The 16,827-nt window shown below is 42.7% G+C and overlaps 1 protein-coding gene across 6 annotated transcripts in view; it reads left to right on the top strand.

The window, feature by feature from the left end:
* ZNF827 (zinc finger protein 827) overlaps window positions 1-16,827 on the top strand; it is a 165,361-nt gene that overhangs the window by 90,281 nt on the left and 58,253 nt on the right. For all 6 annotated transcript variants that reach the window (XM_032412937.1, XM_032412938.1, XM_032412936.1 and 3 more), the window contains one exon: window positions 329-386. In XM_032412937.1, the coding sequence (XP_032268828.1) occupies window positions 329-386 (58 nt within the window). The remainder of the gene's footprint in view (window positions 1-328; window positions 387-16,827) is intronic.

The following is a 16,827-nucleotide window of genomic DNA, read 5'->3' as shown; positions in this document are numbered from 1 at the left end:
GATGTGGTAGAAATAACGGGTTCTGGGCACATCTCTGTGTGCATATGTGTACTTATTAAGGCCTCATTAAAATCAGACAACACACTTGAAATTTGTCAGTGATTGTTTCCCTTTGGTTTTTACTAAAATGTTTTTGTGGATGCTGTCTATATGCTTTTAATGATTGTCTTTACAAATAAGCCAGAGAGGGTTTGAATATATAAAAAGGAAACCAAAAGAAAACCACAAGAGAGAAAAAGAAATGTTGAGGGAGTTTCTGTTTAAGCCTTAGAGACACAGATTGAATAAGAACAACCTAAAAGGGATGTTTCATTCTTTCTTCTTACAGAAAAAGTGAGCAAAGAGCACAATCACACAAAAGAAAACACCATTCGGACAACCACCAGGTAGGCCATTTTATGTGGGGGTGGGGTGGGGGGCGTCCCCTTCGAGTGCCCCCTGTGTGGGCCCTCAGGCCCCAATCACGTGTTGCGTATTGTTCCCCAAACTATTTTCTCCCGCTGGGTTCAAAGGAGTCATGCCTTTTGCCCCCAGTTTGTGTTAGACATTTTGTGGGAACAATACAGAAAGCAAGAGCGCCAAGGGGGAAGACCACTAATATTTATCAAACATCTAATAGCTGTTACTTGGCCGGAGAATTTTCCAGATGTTCTTATTTTTTATTCCTTTATAATAGTTTTGTGAAGTAGGTCATGTTATTATTCTCTTTGCAGAAGTTTCTTGACTTGGGAGTTTAAACGGGTGGCACAACTGGGATCGGGAGCTGGGTCCGTATCTCAGGAGGGCTTCACCCAGTCAGGAGACCAAGGTTCTTACTGCAGCTGTGTTCCTGAGTAGCTCCACAGGTGTGGACGGATCACTGGTCATCAAGGATATCCCAACTTTTTGCCTCACGGCACTGTTAGGAGGACAGAACACTTTAAAGCGAGAGAAAATGCTTTAAAAGGCTGCAGGAAAACCTTTGTCATTAACAGCTGTAGATAAGGATGCTGTACATTTGCCAAAGGCAGCTTGAGGAGGTCAGCCAGGGTGGGCTGCCCATCCGTTTGCCAGATGGAAGGAGGAGGACCGGCCCGTGCGGCCACTCATCCCCAGCCTGGAAGGCCATCCAGACCGCAGCTGTGGTATGCACACTCCACTAGCGTATACCCCACCGCTGTGAAAAAAGCACCCCGGGGGAGATAGGAGCTCTAGCTTTCAAGGACCGTCCCCACCCTCAGACCACCCTCCAGTCCCTGAGTTAGCCCCAGATGCAGGCTTTACCAGACGAAATAGAAACAGGGAGAACGAGATGTGAGCTCCCGAGAAGGCTTTATATCAAGGAACTAAGCTTTCCCGAGCAAACTTAGATTCGATTCTTCCTAATGGGAGCATTTGACTGGTTTGGTATTTTTCATTCTTGCAACGAAAGATAAATGATGTTTTTCTTTTTTGAGGTGGTATGAGTGGACCTCAGAGCATCATCAGGCACGTGAACAGTGCTCATCTGAACCTTAACCCGAGTTGGTTTTTTTCTTTTTAATTTTATGAATTGGAATTTGGGATATCAAATGTCAAACAGTAATTAAAACAGAGCCAGCTGGCCTCACACAAAGTTCCTATAGTATTAGGAAAATGAAACCTGCTATAACAGAACAGAAGAGCGGTACCAGCCTTGTCTCTGTGTATTAAGTACACAGATGGAAAATGGGTCTTGCGATCTGGGCTGCACACTGTTTTGGGAAATGGGTCTGGGGACTGGGCGGGTTATTTGTCTATTAAGTTGGATGCCCGAATTGGCGATGTTACCTACTACAGATGCCAGTGGACCTTCCACATGTAATCTTAAGACTATTTAGTATCTATGCTTGTGTTCATGGGTCTGAGCACACGAAATTGTCCTGATTGGGAGACCATGAAAGACAGCAGATTAAAAATAATAAATGTTAATTTTAATTTGCTTCCATAAGTTTCTTGAAGTGTCCCGGGTCAGGTTCCCTAGACGCAGAGCCTGAGACAGGGATTCCTGTGAAGGGGCTTTATTGAGGGAGTGCTCTCAGAGGACTCTGCTGGGAAATGAAGGGGGCAGGAGAGGGGAGAGGAAGTTGTGGAGCAAGGACGTAGTTTTGGCTGGATTCCAGCTTTAGCTCCATCCCACGGAGAATTCTGGAGCATGAATTGCACCACAGGGTAAATCCTGCCTGGAGGCAAAGGGGCCGGGTCTTTGGACCCCCATGCTATTCACTAGCTTCGGGTCACCCCCAGCAGGGGATATGGAGACTTCTAGTTGCAGGGGCTCCAAAGGTGAAGGCAGTTCTTGCTCACCGTTCACAGCCAGCACCCCAGCCACTCGCTCACTCGCTCGCTTGCTTGCTCGTGGTGAGCGCGCTAATGCAGTAAAGGAGTTCTGGGCAGGACCCGACAGCACCCCCTGTGGTGGTTTTCTGCTGGATCTTTAAGATCACATAGTAATACTTATATAACAGAAAGGTATGCTACGAAGCCATGTTATTTTATGCTTTTCAGCCATGTTATTTTATGTGGAAGAGTTTGACCCCAGTACGGTGCTGCGGAAGACTAAGAGGAGGTTTGAACTAGCCCCAAACGAGTGAAATGCGTCTCATAGCCTAAATTGCCTTGGCTGGAGCTAGAACATAATTATAGGATAGAAGAGAAATTTTTTTAGCCATTTGGCAAAAATGAGGCAATCTTTAAATTCTTCTCTTGCTGGGAGATTATGAGTAAGAAGAAATCCAAATCAGATTTTTTGCCCAAAGCAGAAGAAGAGGTGCTTGCTGTGAGCCCCCAACGTGGTACAGTGTTCATAAAGCAGTGTTACAGAATTCTGGGTTTATTCTCCTTCTGCAGAATCCTTGGTGTGTTTTTATTCTTCCTTTGAGTAGCAACTTGTTCAATTAGCCTCTCCTCAAACAGATCTCTTTTTTACCTTCTCACCTCATTACTTTAGGTGGAATAGAATCAAGCGGCTTCATGCCAAGAAATCCTCTTTAACCTCAGTTAACTGATAGCAGGGACAGGAAAAAAAAAATGCTTCTCTTTTTTGATTCCTGTTTTAGAAGGAACTCTTATTTTGTATGCACAAGGTCAGCTCAGGGGGCTTAGGTTTTAAGGTAGGATTTTCGATACTTTCCAAAAGATTGACATCAAGCCTCCGAATTTCCTTCTCTCTGGATCTTCAGGTACTTAGTGGGATCTTCTTCTAGGTGTTCCAGAAGAAGCTGGCTGTCCAGAATAATGGCTCATGTTTGCAGTCAGGTTCAGAATCTGCCATGTTTGAGAGTTGCTAGGTACACTAAAGATAGTTTAATTCTGAAGGGCGGGCCTTGGTACGCTGGCCGCAGCACTGTCCTGGGGTCAAACTCTTCCAGATGCCAGGGGGTGTCTGAGCTCCTACACTCAGTGAGATCTCCTGCCCCTAGAGTCTGGATATCCAGGGGGCCAAGAGCAGAGAAGAGATGTGCAGTCCTGGAAGAAAGCACCTGATTCTCTCTCCCTGTCCTGTATAAACCCACAACTTTCTCCACAGTTGTTTGTCATTTTTTGGTCTTGACTCTCATTCCAACCACAAGAACTAAGGAAAAGTGTAGCGGCCTAGGAAGAAACACTGTAGCGTGGCATTCCAGTATGTGTTTACCAACGAGAGGAGACGTGGGGTGCGGATATTCCATGCCTGGGCCCCAGGAGAGCATGGAGGATGTGTGTACAGCTCACTATCCATCCCATACAGGCTGAGAGTTGCACGTTCCTCCTCGTCAAATCCTTTCCATTGGCAATTCTGCTGTTTGTTAATATCTCTATTATAAGATGGGCAGATATGGAGAGAGAAAAAGATGTTAGACAGTGTTCCTTGTTAGCAATTTAAAAAAAAAAAAAGGTTTAGGTGAGGCTAAAGGTTGAAACAAGTAACTAGCAAGTTTCTGGATCATTGACTCTCTACCTCATTTAAAAATTAAAAACAAAAAAAAACTCTTTCAGTGGAAAATTTCAAACATATACAAAAGTAGAGAAAGTACCCATCATTCATTCTGAACAATGATCATCTCATGACCCTTGTTGAGAGGTCCCCTCCTTTTGTTCTCCCTCCCCCTAAATTATTTTAAACAAATCCCGGACATCATTTTAAGAACTTGTTTGAGAATGCTTTTTCTTTCACCCCAAGAACTGAGACTCAGCTGCTTAGATTAGTATCACCTTCCCAAAAGTTAAGGAGAAAAACAGTCTACCAAAGTGCACTGTGTAGCCAGGCAGAGAAATCAATCTACTTAACAACTGGAATGATTGGATCATGTGGTCCTGCTCACCAATGCCTTGATCTTAACCCTTCCACCCTTGTTTGTGCCCTCATAGGGGCACCTCCACTGAATCAGTCCTTTAGTTGGAACTTCACTGTAAATGTTAAAACAGCAGTTCTTTTGCCTGTTTAACCTCAGAGTCTAGCAAATTCAGTCTAAGTGTAAAGAAGGCTGCATCTCCTTTGAGATGGTGTGTGGACAGAGTGTTCTTAATGCCATTCCACCTGATAAATGAGATGAGGAGACAGTCCAGCCAGACCCAGGAGAACAGAAGGACTGAACACTTAAGAGACTAATAAAAATCCTGATTTTTTTATTTCCTTTCCTAGCACAAGCCTAGCTTCTGCAGAGAATAGATACCCAGCTAATATGATCATTTGTTGATGAAAATATATGAGGCATGATATCATAACCAGATCCCAAAGTTTAATGGAATAACAAGAAGATCTACATCTTCTGACATGGACCATCACCCTGCCAGATGCTGGATAAGATCGAAATAGGAAAATGGAACCCTAGAGTAAGAATCAGATAGCTCCTGGCAGGTGAATTGGACATGCTCAATGTTGTGTAACACCATGAACGCCAAACAATGGCTGCCAAGAACCCTTTCTTGGTTATTTGTTCTCTCTTTTGCCCATTAATAATTCAGTGTCCATGGGGATATAAGATTGCAGGCCTTAAGAAAAACTTCTCACACCTGGCTTGCTTTATTCCAAAAGTAAGGAAGTGTTTACCCGAATTGTCCTTTTCCCCATTACAAGACAAAAAGCAGAAGTGGGAAAATCAGAGAAAGGTAGACTCACAGCACGCCGTGCCAGCCAACATTTAATTTGCCCAATTTTCTGAACTTGAAATGCGGGCTTTTTGTTATGATTTAGGTAATGGCACTTACAGTGCTCACTAAAAGACGTATGCACTTGGAAGTGTCCAATATAGAATTTTCCTGTGTGATCGTTTGTATGCTTGTCCTTAAATATTTATGATTCAGTAATAGAAATTGCACACATCTGGAAAAACATCAATTTGTACAATTTCCTCTTTTCATTTTTTGGAAGGCCAAAGAGAATAATGCTCTATTACCTTAAAAAGTAAAAGATTACTTACAAAGAACATTGGATTAGACAAAAGCAATTAAGAAAATAAACAAGAAACAGAGCACATGAAATTGGTGATTTTTGAGTAGCTCTCCACATATTCTCATTACCCATTAAATTTTAGGACTTTAAAATTAAATGCATTGAGATTCCATTTCTAAAAAATGGAAATTGCAACTAATTTCATGGAGTCCCTTCAGTTAAGGCATTCGGTGCTATTTTTGGTGAAGTCAAGGCTCTCGGAGAGCCATATGGTGCCATTGCAAATTTTAAGACATCTTTCCTCAAGATACTGCCATCTACTGGAATACTGTCACAATAAATACATAAATCTTTAATATCTGTGATTAAGCAGGCCCCCCTAGATGTGGTACCTTTGTGCAGTGCACAACCTGCACCACTGTCTGCAGCTGCTCTGACACAAATGTTGACTTGAGTGTCTTTTCATTGGCAATACATCCTTTTCAACTTACCTTTTGAGTTTTCAGTTTTCAAAGAAATTAAACTCATCCTTGAAAACAGTAGGGTTTTTTGTTTGTTTGTTTGTTTTCTCTACATATAGCCTGAAATTATTCTGTCCATTGCTGCCACTTGGGTTTTTTTCCTTCTTATTTCACCAGACCTTTCTCAGTACTTTTTATTCCTGCACTCCATTGTCCTGTAAGTATCACCCCTGCCATTTTTCTTTCCATCTGTGATGCCCATCTTGAACTGTTACAGTTGAAACAATATGCCTCCAGAACCATTTGGTATTGTGTTATTGTAAAGAGACAAGTTTAAGTCTCCCTTTGAGGATCTAAAGAGGGCTGTGCCTTTTCTTCATTTCCCACGAGCTCTACTGTCTTTCCTTCTACCGGCTTGCAACAGTGGTCCATCTTGTTTGTGTAACTCAGAATAGCCAGGGATGAAGTATAAATGTGTCAGTCTCTCTAAGTAGACAACTAGCTTTCTCCCTTAGCCACCTTTGACAAGTTATGTAAGGGTGACATGACCAAAAGGTGTATGTGGTTTAGGTGCTAGCTCCATCCTGTTCTTCTTATCTGGGATTATCTCTCAAGAGTGTCTCCATGGTTGTTACTAGAAGCATATCAGATATAGAAGGGTTGACCTCTGTTGAGGAGTAAAAAGCCCTCTTGGGTGATGCAGCAGGCCAGGGAGCATCCACATTTCACCGGCGTCACCTACAGCTTCCACAGGACAGAGTCTTATGTCACTGCAGGGAAGACTGAGTTCATCTGTTCCCGGCTCACCTCAGCCGAAAGCCCATCGTCCTTGTTTATGCATAAAGTCAGAGTCCCGTGGGAGATCCAGGTCCCTCACAAGCTGACATTTCGTGGATCCGGACATGCAGGTTCACTTCCGTGGCCTGTGGTTGGCTCCGGCTCCCCGGGTCTGGCCTCCCTGCCACAGCAGCCCTTCACAAGGCCTGGCATTGTGCTCCTTGTCCTGAGAAGTTTCCTGGCCCCACAGTGGATGAATGCTCGAGTTGCAGCAGCAGGAATTGTTCCTTGAAAACTTGGTGTTAGCTTGTACAGACTGGCCCGCCTCTGAGAGAACCCTAAATAGAAGGTGTTTGTGCTGTTGAAAGAAGAAAAAAAAAAAAATTACCAATATATATTTCTTCGTAAGATCTCTATTGTTTTTTAATATTTTCAACAGCCCCTCCCTTCCATAGCTTTTGGCCTTTCTCCAGCTGAAGTTGACCAATCCTGGTGGAATCCTAATTTACATACAGTTGTGCCCGCCTAGGTCTTAACACTGCTTTGGAATTGTATCATCCCTCAGCTTACTCTTTAAAAGACTAAGTCTCTTTAAAAATAAAGGATCCTACACTGTAAAACTTAGTCTTTTTTTAAGTTTTTAAAAATAACTTTTATTGGTGGAGAATATAGGAGAACATAAAGAAGAAAAAAAAAAAATCATTTATAATCAATCCTGCTACTTAGAGACAGCCACTGCTAAGTTGGCGGTGGGGGGTTCTCCTGGCTGAATTTTTGTTTGTTTATATATGTATACTTTCCTATAAAAATTGGATCCTACTATATATACAGTTTTGCAGGCTTCCCTTTTCACCTAGTGATATACTAAGAACTTCTTTCCATATCAATAAACATAACTCAGTATTATTCTTTTAATGTTTACATAGCATTTGATGTTTGCATGTGTCATAATGTATTTAATCAGTCCCCTGTTATTTGCTATCAAGGGTTTTGTTTTGTTTTGTTTTATTTTCCCAAGTTGTTGCTAATATAAACAAACCGGGGATAAATTGACTTGAAAAAAAAAAGCATTCACAGTTTTCAGGCTTTTGCATGATTTGTCTAATGGACTTTCGAAAAAGCTGAATCTATAATTCCACCAGAAGCTAATAGGAGATAGAGAGAGAAAATATTTCAAAGATCTTGTGCTTTATCATTAAAAAAAATTTTTTTTACCAATTGGGAGGTTATAAATTCTATTTTATAGTTAAAATCTTTTTATTTATTGATTCTTAGTGATGCCAAGCATTTTGTTCATAGGGAGGCATTTGTATTTGTTCTTTTGTATATTTTCTTTTACTGCCATTTATTCTTCTCTTTGGTGGTTTGTCTGGGTTGGAATTTTCATTTGATTGTTGTTATTGATTTTTTTTATTATGAAAAATTTCAAAACACAGTAGAAGGAATAATGAAATAAACTACCACGTTCCCATCACCCACTGAGAAAACATTTGCCACGCTTTACTTCATGACCCTTCTCTTCCTTCCAATTTAAATCACATCCCAGGGTGCCTGGGTGGCTCAGATGGTTATGCGGCTGCCTTCGGCTCAGGTCATGATCCCAGGGTCCTGGGATCGAGTTCTGCATTGGGCTCCCTGCTCAGCCTCCTTCTCCCTCCCTCTGCTGGTCCCCCTGCTTGTGTTCTTTTGCTCTCGCTTTCAAATAAATAAATAAAATCTTTAAAAAATATATTTAAATCACATCCCAGACATCATAACATTCACTCTCAGATTCTTTGATATATATCTCTAAAAAATAAGCATGTTTTCCACAATGCCATTGTACCTCGTACAGAATCAACAACACATTTGAGTGTTTGTAATTGCTAAGAAGGTTCTGTTTGATCGGCACCAGCCAAGTATGCGGTCATATCAATGGACTAGGAGGAGGAGACACAGCTTTCTTGTCAACTCTGAAAATTAAAGATGAAAATCTGGTGCCCATATGAGTAGTAGAATGACCTTGGTTCTCCATCTGCCCACAAGCCCCATTTAGAAACCCACTGAGTCTGCAGTGCCAGCCTCAATTTGTAGATAAATGTCCTGGCTGCCAATGTATAGTGATTAATTCACGTTTTATTCAGTACAGTCCTTCTTTCTTTGAAAATGTGTGCACCCAACATGATCAACGACTGGGTTTCTAGGCCTGCCCATTGGGATTGTAGGTGGTCTCCTCTGTTGTGTCCCTTTCAAGCTCGCATAGGGAACTTGCTGTTGTGGATGGTTAGAGTTGTCTTTAGGTCAGAGGCTTTTGCAATCAGTTTTCGTCTTGAGCACTCTTCCCCACGCCCATGTTCAAATTCTTGTATTAAAATACATTAAAATCATTCAAGAATAGGGGGTCCTTATTTCTGTGGTGTTGCAAAGAGAAGGGCAGTTAAAACTGCTTTCTTTCATTATAGTTGATTACCTTTTTAACAGACTGCTAGAATGTTCATAGGAAAATTGGCACTGACTGCTGTACCTAAAATGTTAATATCTGGGCCCATTTCAGAAGAAGCAGCTAATCTCCCGTCCAAAATGAAATTGAGGGCCCAAGCTGGAAGTTGGGAGGACCACATACAGTTGAAGTTGACGAAGAGTGATTGCTATACCATAGCAAAATGACCTAACCAGGGTTTTGTAAAGTACTAAAAATTCTTTAAAAAAAAAACAAACTGCTTTTTAAAAAAAATTTTTTTTTAATTTTTTTTTAAGATTTTATTTATCTATTTGAGAGAGAGAGCACAAGTAGGGGAGAGGGGCAGAGGAAGAGGGAGAAGCAGGCTCCACACTGAGCAGGGAGCCCGACATGGGGTTCGATCCCAGGACCCTGGGATCATGACCTGAGCTGAAGGCAGACGCTTAATGACTGAGCCACCCAGGCGTCCCAGTCCTAAAAATTCTTTTACAGAGATCTGTAGAACTGAGCATTTAATGTATTTCAAATACAATCATTTATAAATGTTACAAAACACATAGATACGTAAATATATAAAAAATATATTAAGCATCTATTATTCCATTTTAAATTATTAGCAAAGAAATTAATCAAGGCCAGTGATATTTGAGATAAAAAATAAGCACTTCCTAAAAATTCATGTGTTAATCATGACAATTAAGTTGAAAATGAAATAATGTTACTTGACCTTTTATAAAAAATGAAATATCAAAAATAGTGTGGTGATGTTTTGTTGTTCAGTTGTGGGCATATTTTCACACAAACTACTTCAGCTTCTCAGAAAGTTTCTTCTGACCTTAAAGTATTTGAGGAAATGTTGAGAAGACAGTTATAACTAATCCAAATAGTTCCCCTATTCCTTATCTTAGAATAATCCCGTCTTTTGTATTTGATATGTGGGAAAAGCTTTAAAAAAAAAACCAAACAAACAAAAAACACATTTTCGTTCTTCGGCAAGGATGGTCTTCTGTTTTTGTTAGCCAGGTCTAGGTTTTGTTCAAAGAAAACATTTCCAGTTTGTTGTCATTTCCTTTAGTGTCATTATCTATGCGTGGAGATTCCTGGTAACTTCCAGGAAGTTACCTGTATCCATTTCAGTCTGTCACATTCATATTCCACACAGGCAGAAAGTCCTTGAGCGAGAGTAGGATTTATTCTTGGAGTCACTTTGTTCTCTTGCCTATCTTTTCTTGAGGCTTCTGGAGACATGGAAGATTGTTTTTGCAGCCAGTGCTTCCTGTCACTTCAAGATGTTAATGTGGTGTGTCACTCTGGGGGTGTGTCTCAAGGTCGAAGTGATTCGGAGGTCAGAGTTTTAAAAAGACCAGTACAATGGTTTTAGATTAATATGTGGAATTTCAGTCCTTTAAAAATAACAGGATATATCGATACAGAAAACTCGTATTTTACTGACTTGAATTAATAGCTGGGGCTTAGTGGAGATTGAAGCAAACCCTGTAAACAGGGCCATCTGGTGAGGTGGCCCAGGGACTGGGGTCTGCTGGGGAGTGGGTAGCAGCTAGAGAGAGAGAAGACGTTGACCCCCACAGAATTTTCCACTCCAGAATGGGACTTCTGGCTCTCCTTTCACAATATATAACTTCTCAGAAATATCTGAGTCGGATCACTTATTCTTAAGATTTCCTTAAAATAAAACAAAACAAAACAAAAATTAACCCAGATGCTTTTGGCCTTATATTACACAGCTCCTGGAAAAAATCTTGAGGCCCTGTTAAGTTGTATGATACATAGCCGAATAGATAATCAAGTACTTTTACTTGAAAACACACCATCTTTTTTTATTCATTAAAGAAAAATTTGTAAATGTGCAAATGAAATCAGAATATCAATCAGCGTGGTTTGTCTGAAACTCTTACACTAATAGAATTTCATTCTACCCTGAAGTATATAGATCCTTATGGGTTCTGAGTAAAAACTCACTACAGAGCAAAGTCTCTTTCCCTTGTTTAATCTTTCTTTTCTGTTGGCCATTCCCAAGTTCAGCTCTAAGAGTTATTATTGTCTTTTAGAAGGGAAAAAATATATATTTCTTCCCCATTGCTCCTTTGAAATAGTTGTGTCATTACTTAAAGTACTTTTTCCTGGGGCACCTGGGTGGCTCAGTTGGTTAAGCATCTGCCTTCGGCTCAGGTCATGATCTCAGGGTCCTGGGATCGAGCCCCGCATCCGGCTCCCCGCTCAGCGGGGAGTCTGCTTCTCCCTCTCCATCTGTCCCCCCCATTCGTGCTTTCTCGCTCTCTCTCTCAAAAAAATAAATAAAATCTTAAAAAAATACTTTTCCAACTTTTTCTTATATACTGTATCCACCTTCTTTTCCTTTTCCTTCTTGTTTTATTTTGCTAGTGTCATCGACACGAGAATTCCTGTAACGCGTTGGTTTCAATGCTGGTGCACAGGGAGGGGTGGTTTCTAAGTAGATGGGCTTCTGTTCTGCATGAAACACGGTTCCCCGTTGGCACTCAGATGTTAAAGGTGGAAATATTTGTGCCACAGTCGGCACTTAGCAAAATGTATCACTATTTACAGCCATAATCTTTTATGAACTGTTTTATTATTTATTGTAAATCTTTCCTTCTTGCAGCCCCGTGCTGTTGACCCTATGGTTCATGCCGTCTGATGCCTGGAATTGTCCAGCCACTGTGATGGCGGTGCCCCCTTATCTTTTAACCCTTAGATTTTCTACAAGAGAAAAATGAAAATACACATTCAATGTTCATTGCACTTTTATCCAGAAAAGAAACTTGAATAGATAAACATTTTGTCTTTTCTAAGTAGCAAAAGGCAAGAAGAATAATGAGGGAGTCTATACGGGCAGCTTCCAGATGCTGCTTCTGAACATCTATATGCATTAACTAAGTCTTCCAGGTAGCCTGTCTCTGTCTGGGGCCCAAGGGGATATGCTGTGGCAGGTGGGGATTTTGTTAGATGAGGACAGGTGATGCCCTCTCCTATTGGCTGTTAGTTTCAACCTCCTCCATTACCAACTTTTCACCACAAATGTTAACCAGAAAGAAATCACTTTGTGACAGTTTTTCCCTTTTTCCACTTCTTCAGCTCACTTTCTGTTGGAGAGGCTTTTTCACAGTGAAATGACTAAAATTCAGGCAGCTGGGGAGTCTGGAAGCGAGAGCCATGCAGCAGTCACAAGCTGGCTGCGTTTCTGGAAGAACTGGGGACCGACTAAGTGACTAGTTGAAGGACAGTACCAATGTGCTTTGGAGTCGAGCATATCAGAAAGTCTGTGTTTCATTTCTTGTTCTCCTCCCTGGGGAGATGCAGACCCGGTTCGTTCTGTGCCGGGCACGTCCTGGAGCTCCCCCTCTCTGCCCGCTTCTGCCACCACTGGCCATCCCTGCAGCGTGAACGCAGTGCCGGTGTTGTCCACAGCAGACCTGGGCCTCTGCTGAGAGCGGGTGGGCTTCTGCACTTTACAAACGCATGAGGCACGGGAGAAGACAAGGAGCTTAAGGAATACCATCTTGGCATCCTGAAAATTACATCGCAAGTGCAGTGTCTTCTGTCCTCAGAACATCAGCAGAGTTGAAGATGACCAACGTCACTGGAGATCTAATCTCATTAAGCAAGCACATGCTATGTAGGACGTGCTCCAAGTTTGGTTTTTTCTCCTCCTCTTCCTGAAACATAGATGCCAATCTAAGTACCTGCAAGATTAATATACAGATGTCTGTGTAGCCATAGTGCCACCAGGAGCTTCGTGTCTGTGCTGAAATAGAGGCTTCTCGTTACTCTGATCTCTTCATTTAGGCTTAATAACAGAGATGAGCTTGCCCTCAAAAGCAGTGCGTGCGGGCAGTGGGGAATGTTTAGGATGGCAAATTGACCTCAGGGTTGCAGAAGTTTTAGAAAATTGGGGCATATCTTCTCCAGGGAAGTAAAGACTAAATCATTTTCACTTGCTCTGTTTCTCCGTTGAAAAAGTTCTCCTTTAGTTACCTGGGATCCTGCATCCTGAAATGGCTGCTCCTATACCCCCTTCAGCCCTCCTTCCTCTGTCTCTTCCTTTTGCTGTATTCGTTGCAAGGAGGATCTGCGGTCTGTACTGTCGGTGAGCTGCCTGGATGTTAAGGGATCACAGAGAGGCAGCGTAGCTTAGTGGGTCAGAGTGCAGACTGCGATGCCAGCCTGCCTGTATTCACATCTGGGCTCAGCTCATAGGCATGGGCAATCACTTCCGTTCTTTGTGCCTGCATCTCTTCATCCTTAAAATGGGGTAATAATAATGATAGTAGGGCCCTTGTGAGGATTAAGTGAAGCTAAAGTACACAAGGTACTTTAGAACAGTGCCAAATACTTAGTAGCAATATATGCGCCAGTTGCTCCTTTTATTGAGCATGTACTATGTACTAAGGACTTGACCTTGAAATACCTTACTTAACCCTTGCAGCACCCTTAGAAAGAAGGCATTTTTAAACCTTTTTCCAGGGATGAAACTGAGGCTAGAGAGGTTGTTGACCTGACCAGAAGGCATTTAACTATTAAATGGCCAGTATGGAATTCAGACTCAGATCTTTCTGTTGCCAAACCGTGTGCCAAACCACTGCACTCCCCCAGAATGAATGCTTACGAATGCAGAGCATTGCAGCCACGCATGTGACCTGAGATTCATGCTCTCTGTTAACCTAATATTGTCTCTTTCTACGATCTCCTGTTGAGTTCGTAGGTGTTCAGAATGGTTTGATCCCTATCCAGCTGAATTCCTGGGACCAGACGAAATCCAAGCCTCCTACTCCTCCGCCATCTTGCTCCTCCCCAATCCGTCTCTTTCTAGATAAGACTTGACTTAATGAAAGTGTCTTCATTGATTCTTTGCCCCATAACATTGCTTGTCCTTTTGTGCCTTTTTAGTATTCAGTGTGATTCCCTCTCCCTCAGAAGAATCCTTTTCTACATAGGATAAAGCTGCATCCGGGGTAGAATATTATTTGGAGTGTTGTTGCCCTCCGTGATTGTCTCCCTTTCAACTCAATTTCTTCTGAGTGGCTTGGTGATAATAGGGCTCCTCTCCTCCCATCAGTGGAAATCTGTGCTGTTGCAGAGAACACGTGAGGATGCGGAGCTAGCCCACTTCCACTTTTTAGCAAAACCTAGGAGGCTCTTCCCAGCATGTAGCACGGCAGCCTCGGCCTGGTTCACCTGGAAACCTGAGGGTTGGTTTTAAATGTACCTGTGGTCTCTACCTGCTCTTAAACTGTTATCTAATCTGCATGTGTCGCTGCTGGTTTGAAGCATTGGCCACCAGCGTCATGATGCCCCACATGGACTGCTACTCTGGCCACCTGACTTGTCTTCTGCAAGGCCCCCCACCCCCAGCAGAGCTTCCTGGAGCTGGAATCTTATGCCATCCCCCACTTTCCTAAAGTACAACGGGCTTCCCGCTGCTGGTGGGACAAAGTCATGATCCCTGCACGCAGTGTGCCTGCCCGAGGCTTTGGCCTCATATCCCTCCTCAGTGTGCCTTCTGCCAGCCCCGCAGACTGGTTGTGTGCTCGGGCTATGCAGGGGACACGTCCCCAGCCTCTTGGAACCCGACCACCCTACCCCCTTTCAGGTCTCAGCTCAGTTTCGGCTTCTGCAGTTCTTGGGCTTCCCTGAACTCCCAGATTTCCAGTGCTTTCTATAGCCAGGGTCCCAGTAACATGCAGGCCCATTGCCTGACCTTTACCCCATGCCCAGGGATCAGCTCTTGGTGTTTCCCTTGTGAACCGTCCGCTCAGACACAAGGATAGCTCCACCCCCTTGTCTGGAAGCTCCAGAGCTAATGAGGTGGGGATCAAGAAACCTTACCCTCTGGGTTTGACCCGCAATTCTCCACGGTCTCTATGTCCTTAAAAGTCCTTTGATCGTAAACAGTTTTCTTACTGGAAGAGTTGGAAATTAACCTCATCACCCAGAAGTCAGCGACTCTTCAAAATCAGAGTGACTTTTTCTTCATTCATTTTATACGAGAAAATTTTACACTTTCGGTCAACTCGTAAGGAAAAGTTGGTTCATTTATGCTGCTTTTTGAGTTAGACCGAGGTACAAATAAAAAAATAGCTCACATTTATTGAACACTTCGTGTTTGCCAGGCACTAGGAAAGCATATTCTATGGACCATCTTACTTATTGCTGACAGCTTCTCTATGAGCTGTGGATGCTGAGATCATCCCACTTTATAGACAAGAAACGGAGGCTCAGGGAAGCTAAGTCATATGTGTCAGGTCACACAGCCAAACGTGGTAGAGCTGGAATTTGAACTCAGAGCTGCCCACCTATGAGCACATGCCATTAGCCACCATACTGCATTGCCTTGTCCTTTCGACTATTCTGTATCACTTTAGGTGATGAGCTGTGTGGCATAAAACAATGTTTCCCCATTCCCCATCACCTACTAGCCTATAACCAGTTCACTCTCTAAGCCTATTTAAATGGTTTTATGTTTAAGATATAACTAAAAAGCATGCCACACAAAGTTGCATTAAATCTAGCGTAACAGTCATAAAATCATATTGTTAATTGTGCTTTACTTTTTTATAAATATATATCTCCCATTTTTATCTTAATATTTCCTTTTAAGATTTAATGGCAGTAACCGTAGCCTTGAGGCATGTTTAGAAAAGCAACACCAGTCATGGTCCTCGGCTTGTATGCCTCTGGATCTTTTCCTTCCCCTGATGGGCAGTTTTGCAGGGGACCCCATCCCTGCAGGCTGCCTCTCCCTGGCTTCAGGGAAGTTTGGGCCAATCAAGAGGCCCTGGTGGGAGATGGGGGTGGGGCTTAAGGAAGACTACTCCTTTTCTGTCTCCTGATCTTCGTGGCTCTGGGCTGCATTACTGCCCGCTATGGACCTTCCGCCACCTGTGTACCCGGTTCCCTCCATTAAATTTCCTACTTTGTAAATAAATTGGGCTTTCTGTTCTCCAGGTCCGACTTTACTGACAACTGCGGTATTCTCACATGTGATCACAATACTTACTTACAGTTTACTTTGGAGGCATGGACGGTGGATGCTGCCATTGGGTTAAAATCCTCTGATTTAAAACATCCAGAGCCTTTGTGTGCGGAGTTGCAGTGGTAGTAACAGAGCAAAACCCTGGCTGAGTGTCTGACATCCCTGATTCTAGTTCCAGCTGAGTCACTCAAGGAACTTAGAATCACTCAGTTTCATGGGAAATAAAGGGCTCCCCAGTTAGCTGGCTTAACTCCTTCCAAACCAAGACATTTCTAGGATGTGGTCTCAGTTTCCGTGGGGACCAGTGAGTTGTGTCCTTCAGTGCAATGGCCCCTTGACTCTGGCCTGCGTGCTGTGCTTCTGATGTGTGCTGTTGGTCCTGAGGGCTCAGGTGACAGAATGTGGGTGAGCCAGGGCAGATCTCTCGCCCCTCTGGGAAGAACCTCAAATAGGCCTTTCTGATTGTGAGTCGGGCAGTTGGTCTTCATTTGGACGCAACACACTGGCAGGACACAGAGTACGAGAGTAAAATTTACTGCTCAGCTGTCCTGACTGTGGGTTTAACGATGTTTCAAAGATGATGTTTCATATAGTCACCTTAAATATAAAACCAACCAGCAGAACATACAGATGGCACTCGTCTGATGTCATAGATTTTCTCTTTCTCCATTTTAAGCCACAATATTCTTATATTCTCTAAACACCATTTAAAAAAAAAAAAAAACCTATTCCGTATGTGTGTGTGTTTGTGTGTGTGTGTATATAT

Source organism: Phoca vitulina, unplaced genomic scaffold (genome assembly GCF_004348235.1).
Source record: "Phoca vitulina isolate PV1807 unplaced genomic scaffold, GSC_HSeal_1.0 scaffold14, whole genome shotgun sequence".
Lineage (NCBI taxonomy): Eukaryota > Metazoa > Chordata > Mammalia > Carnivora > Phocidae > Phoca > Phoca vitulina.
Note: the sequence above shows the minus strand (reverse complement) of the source record. Positions and strands in the feature narration are given on the sequence as shown.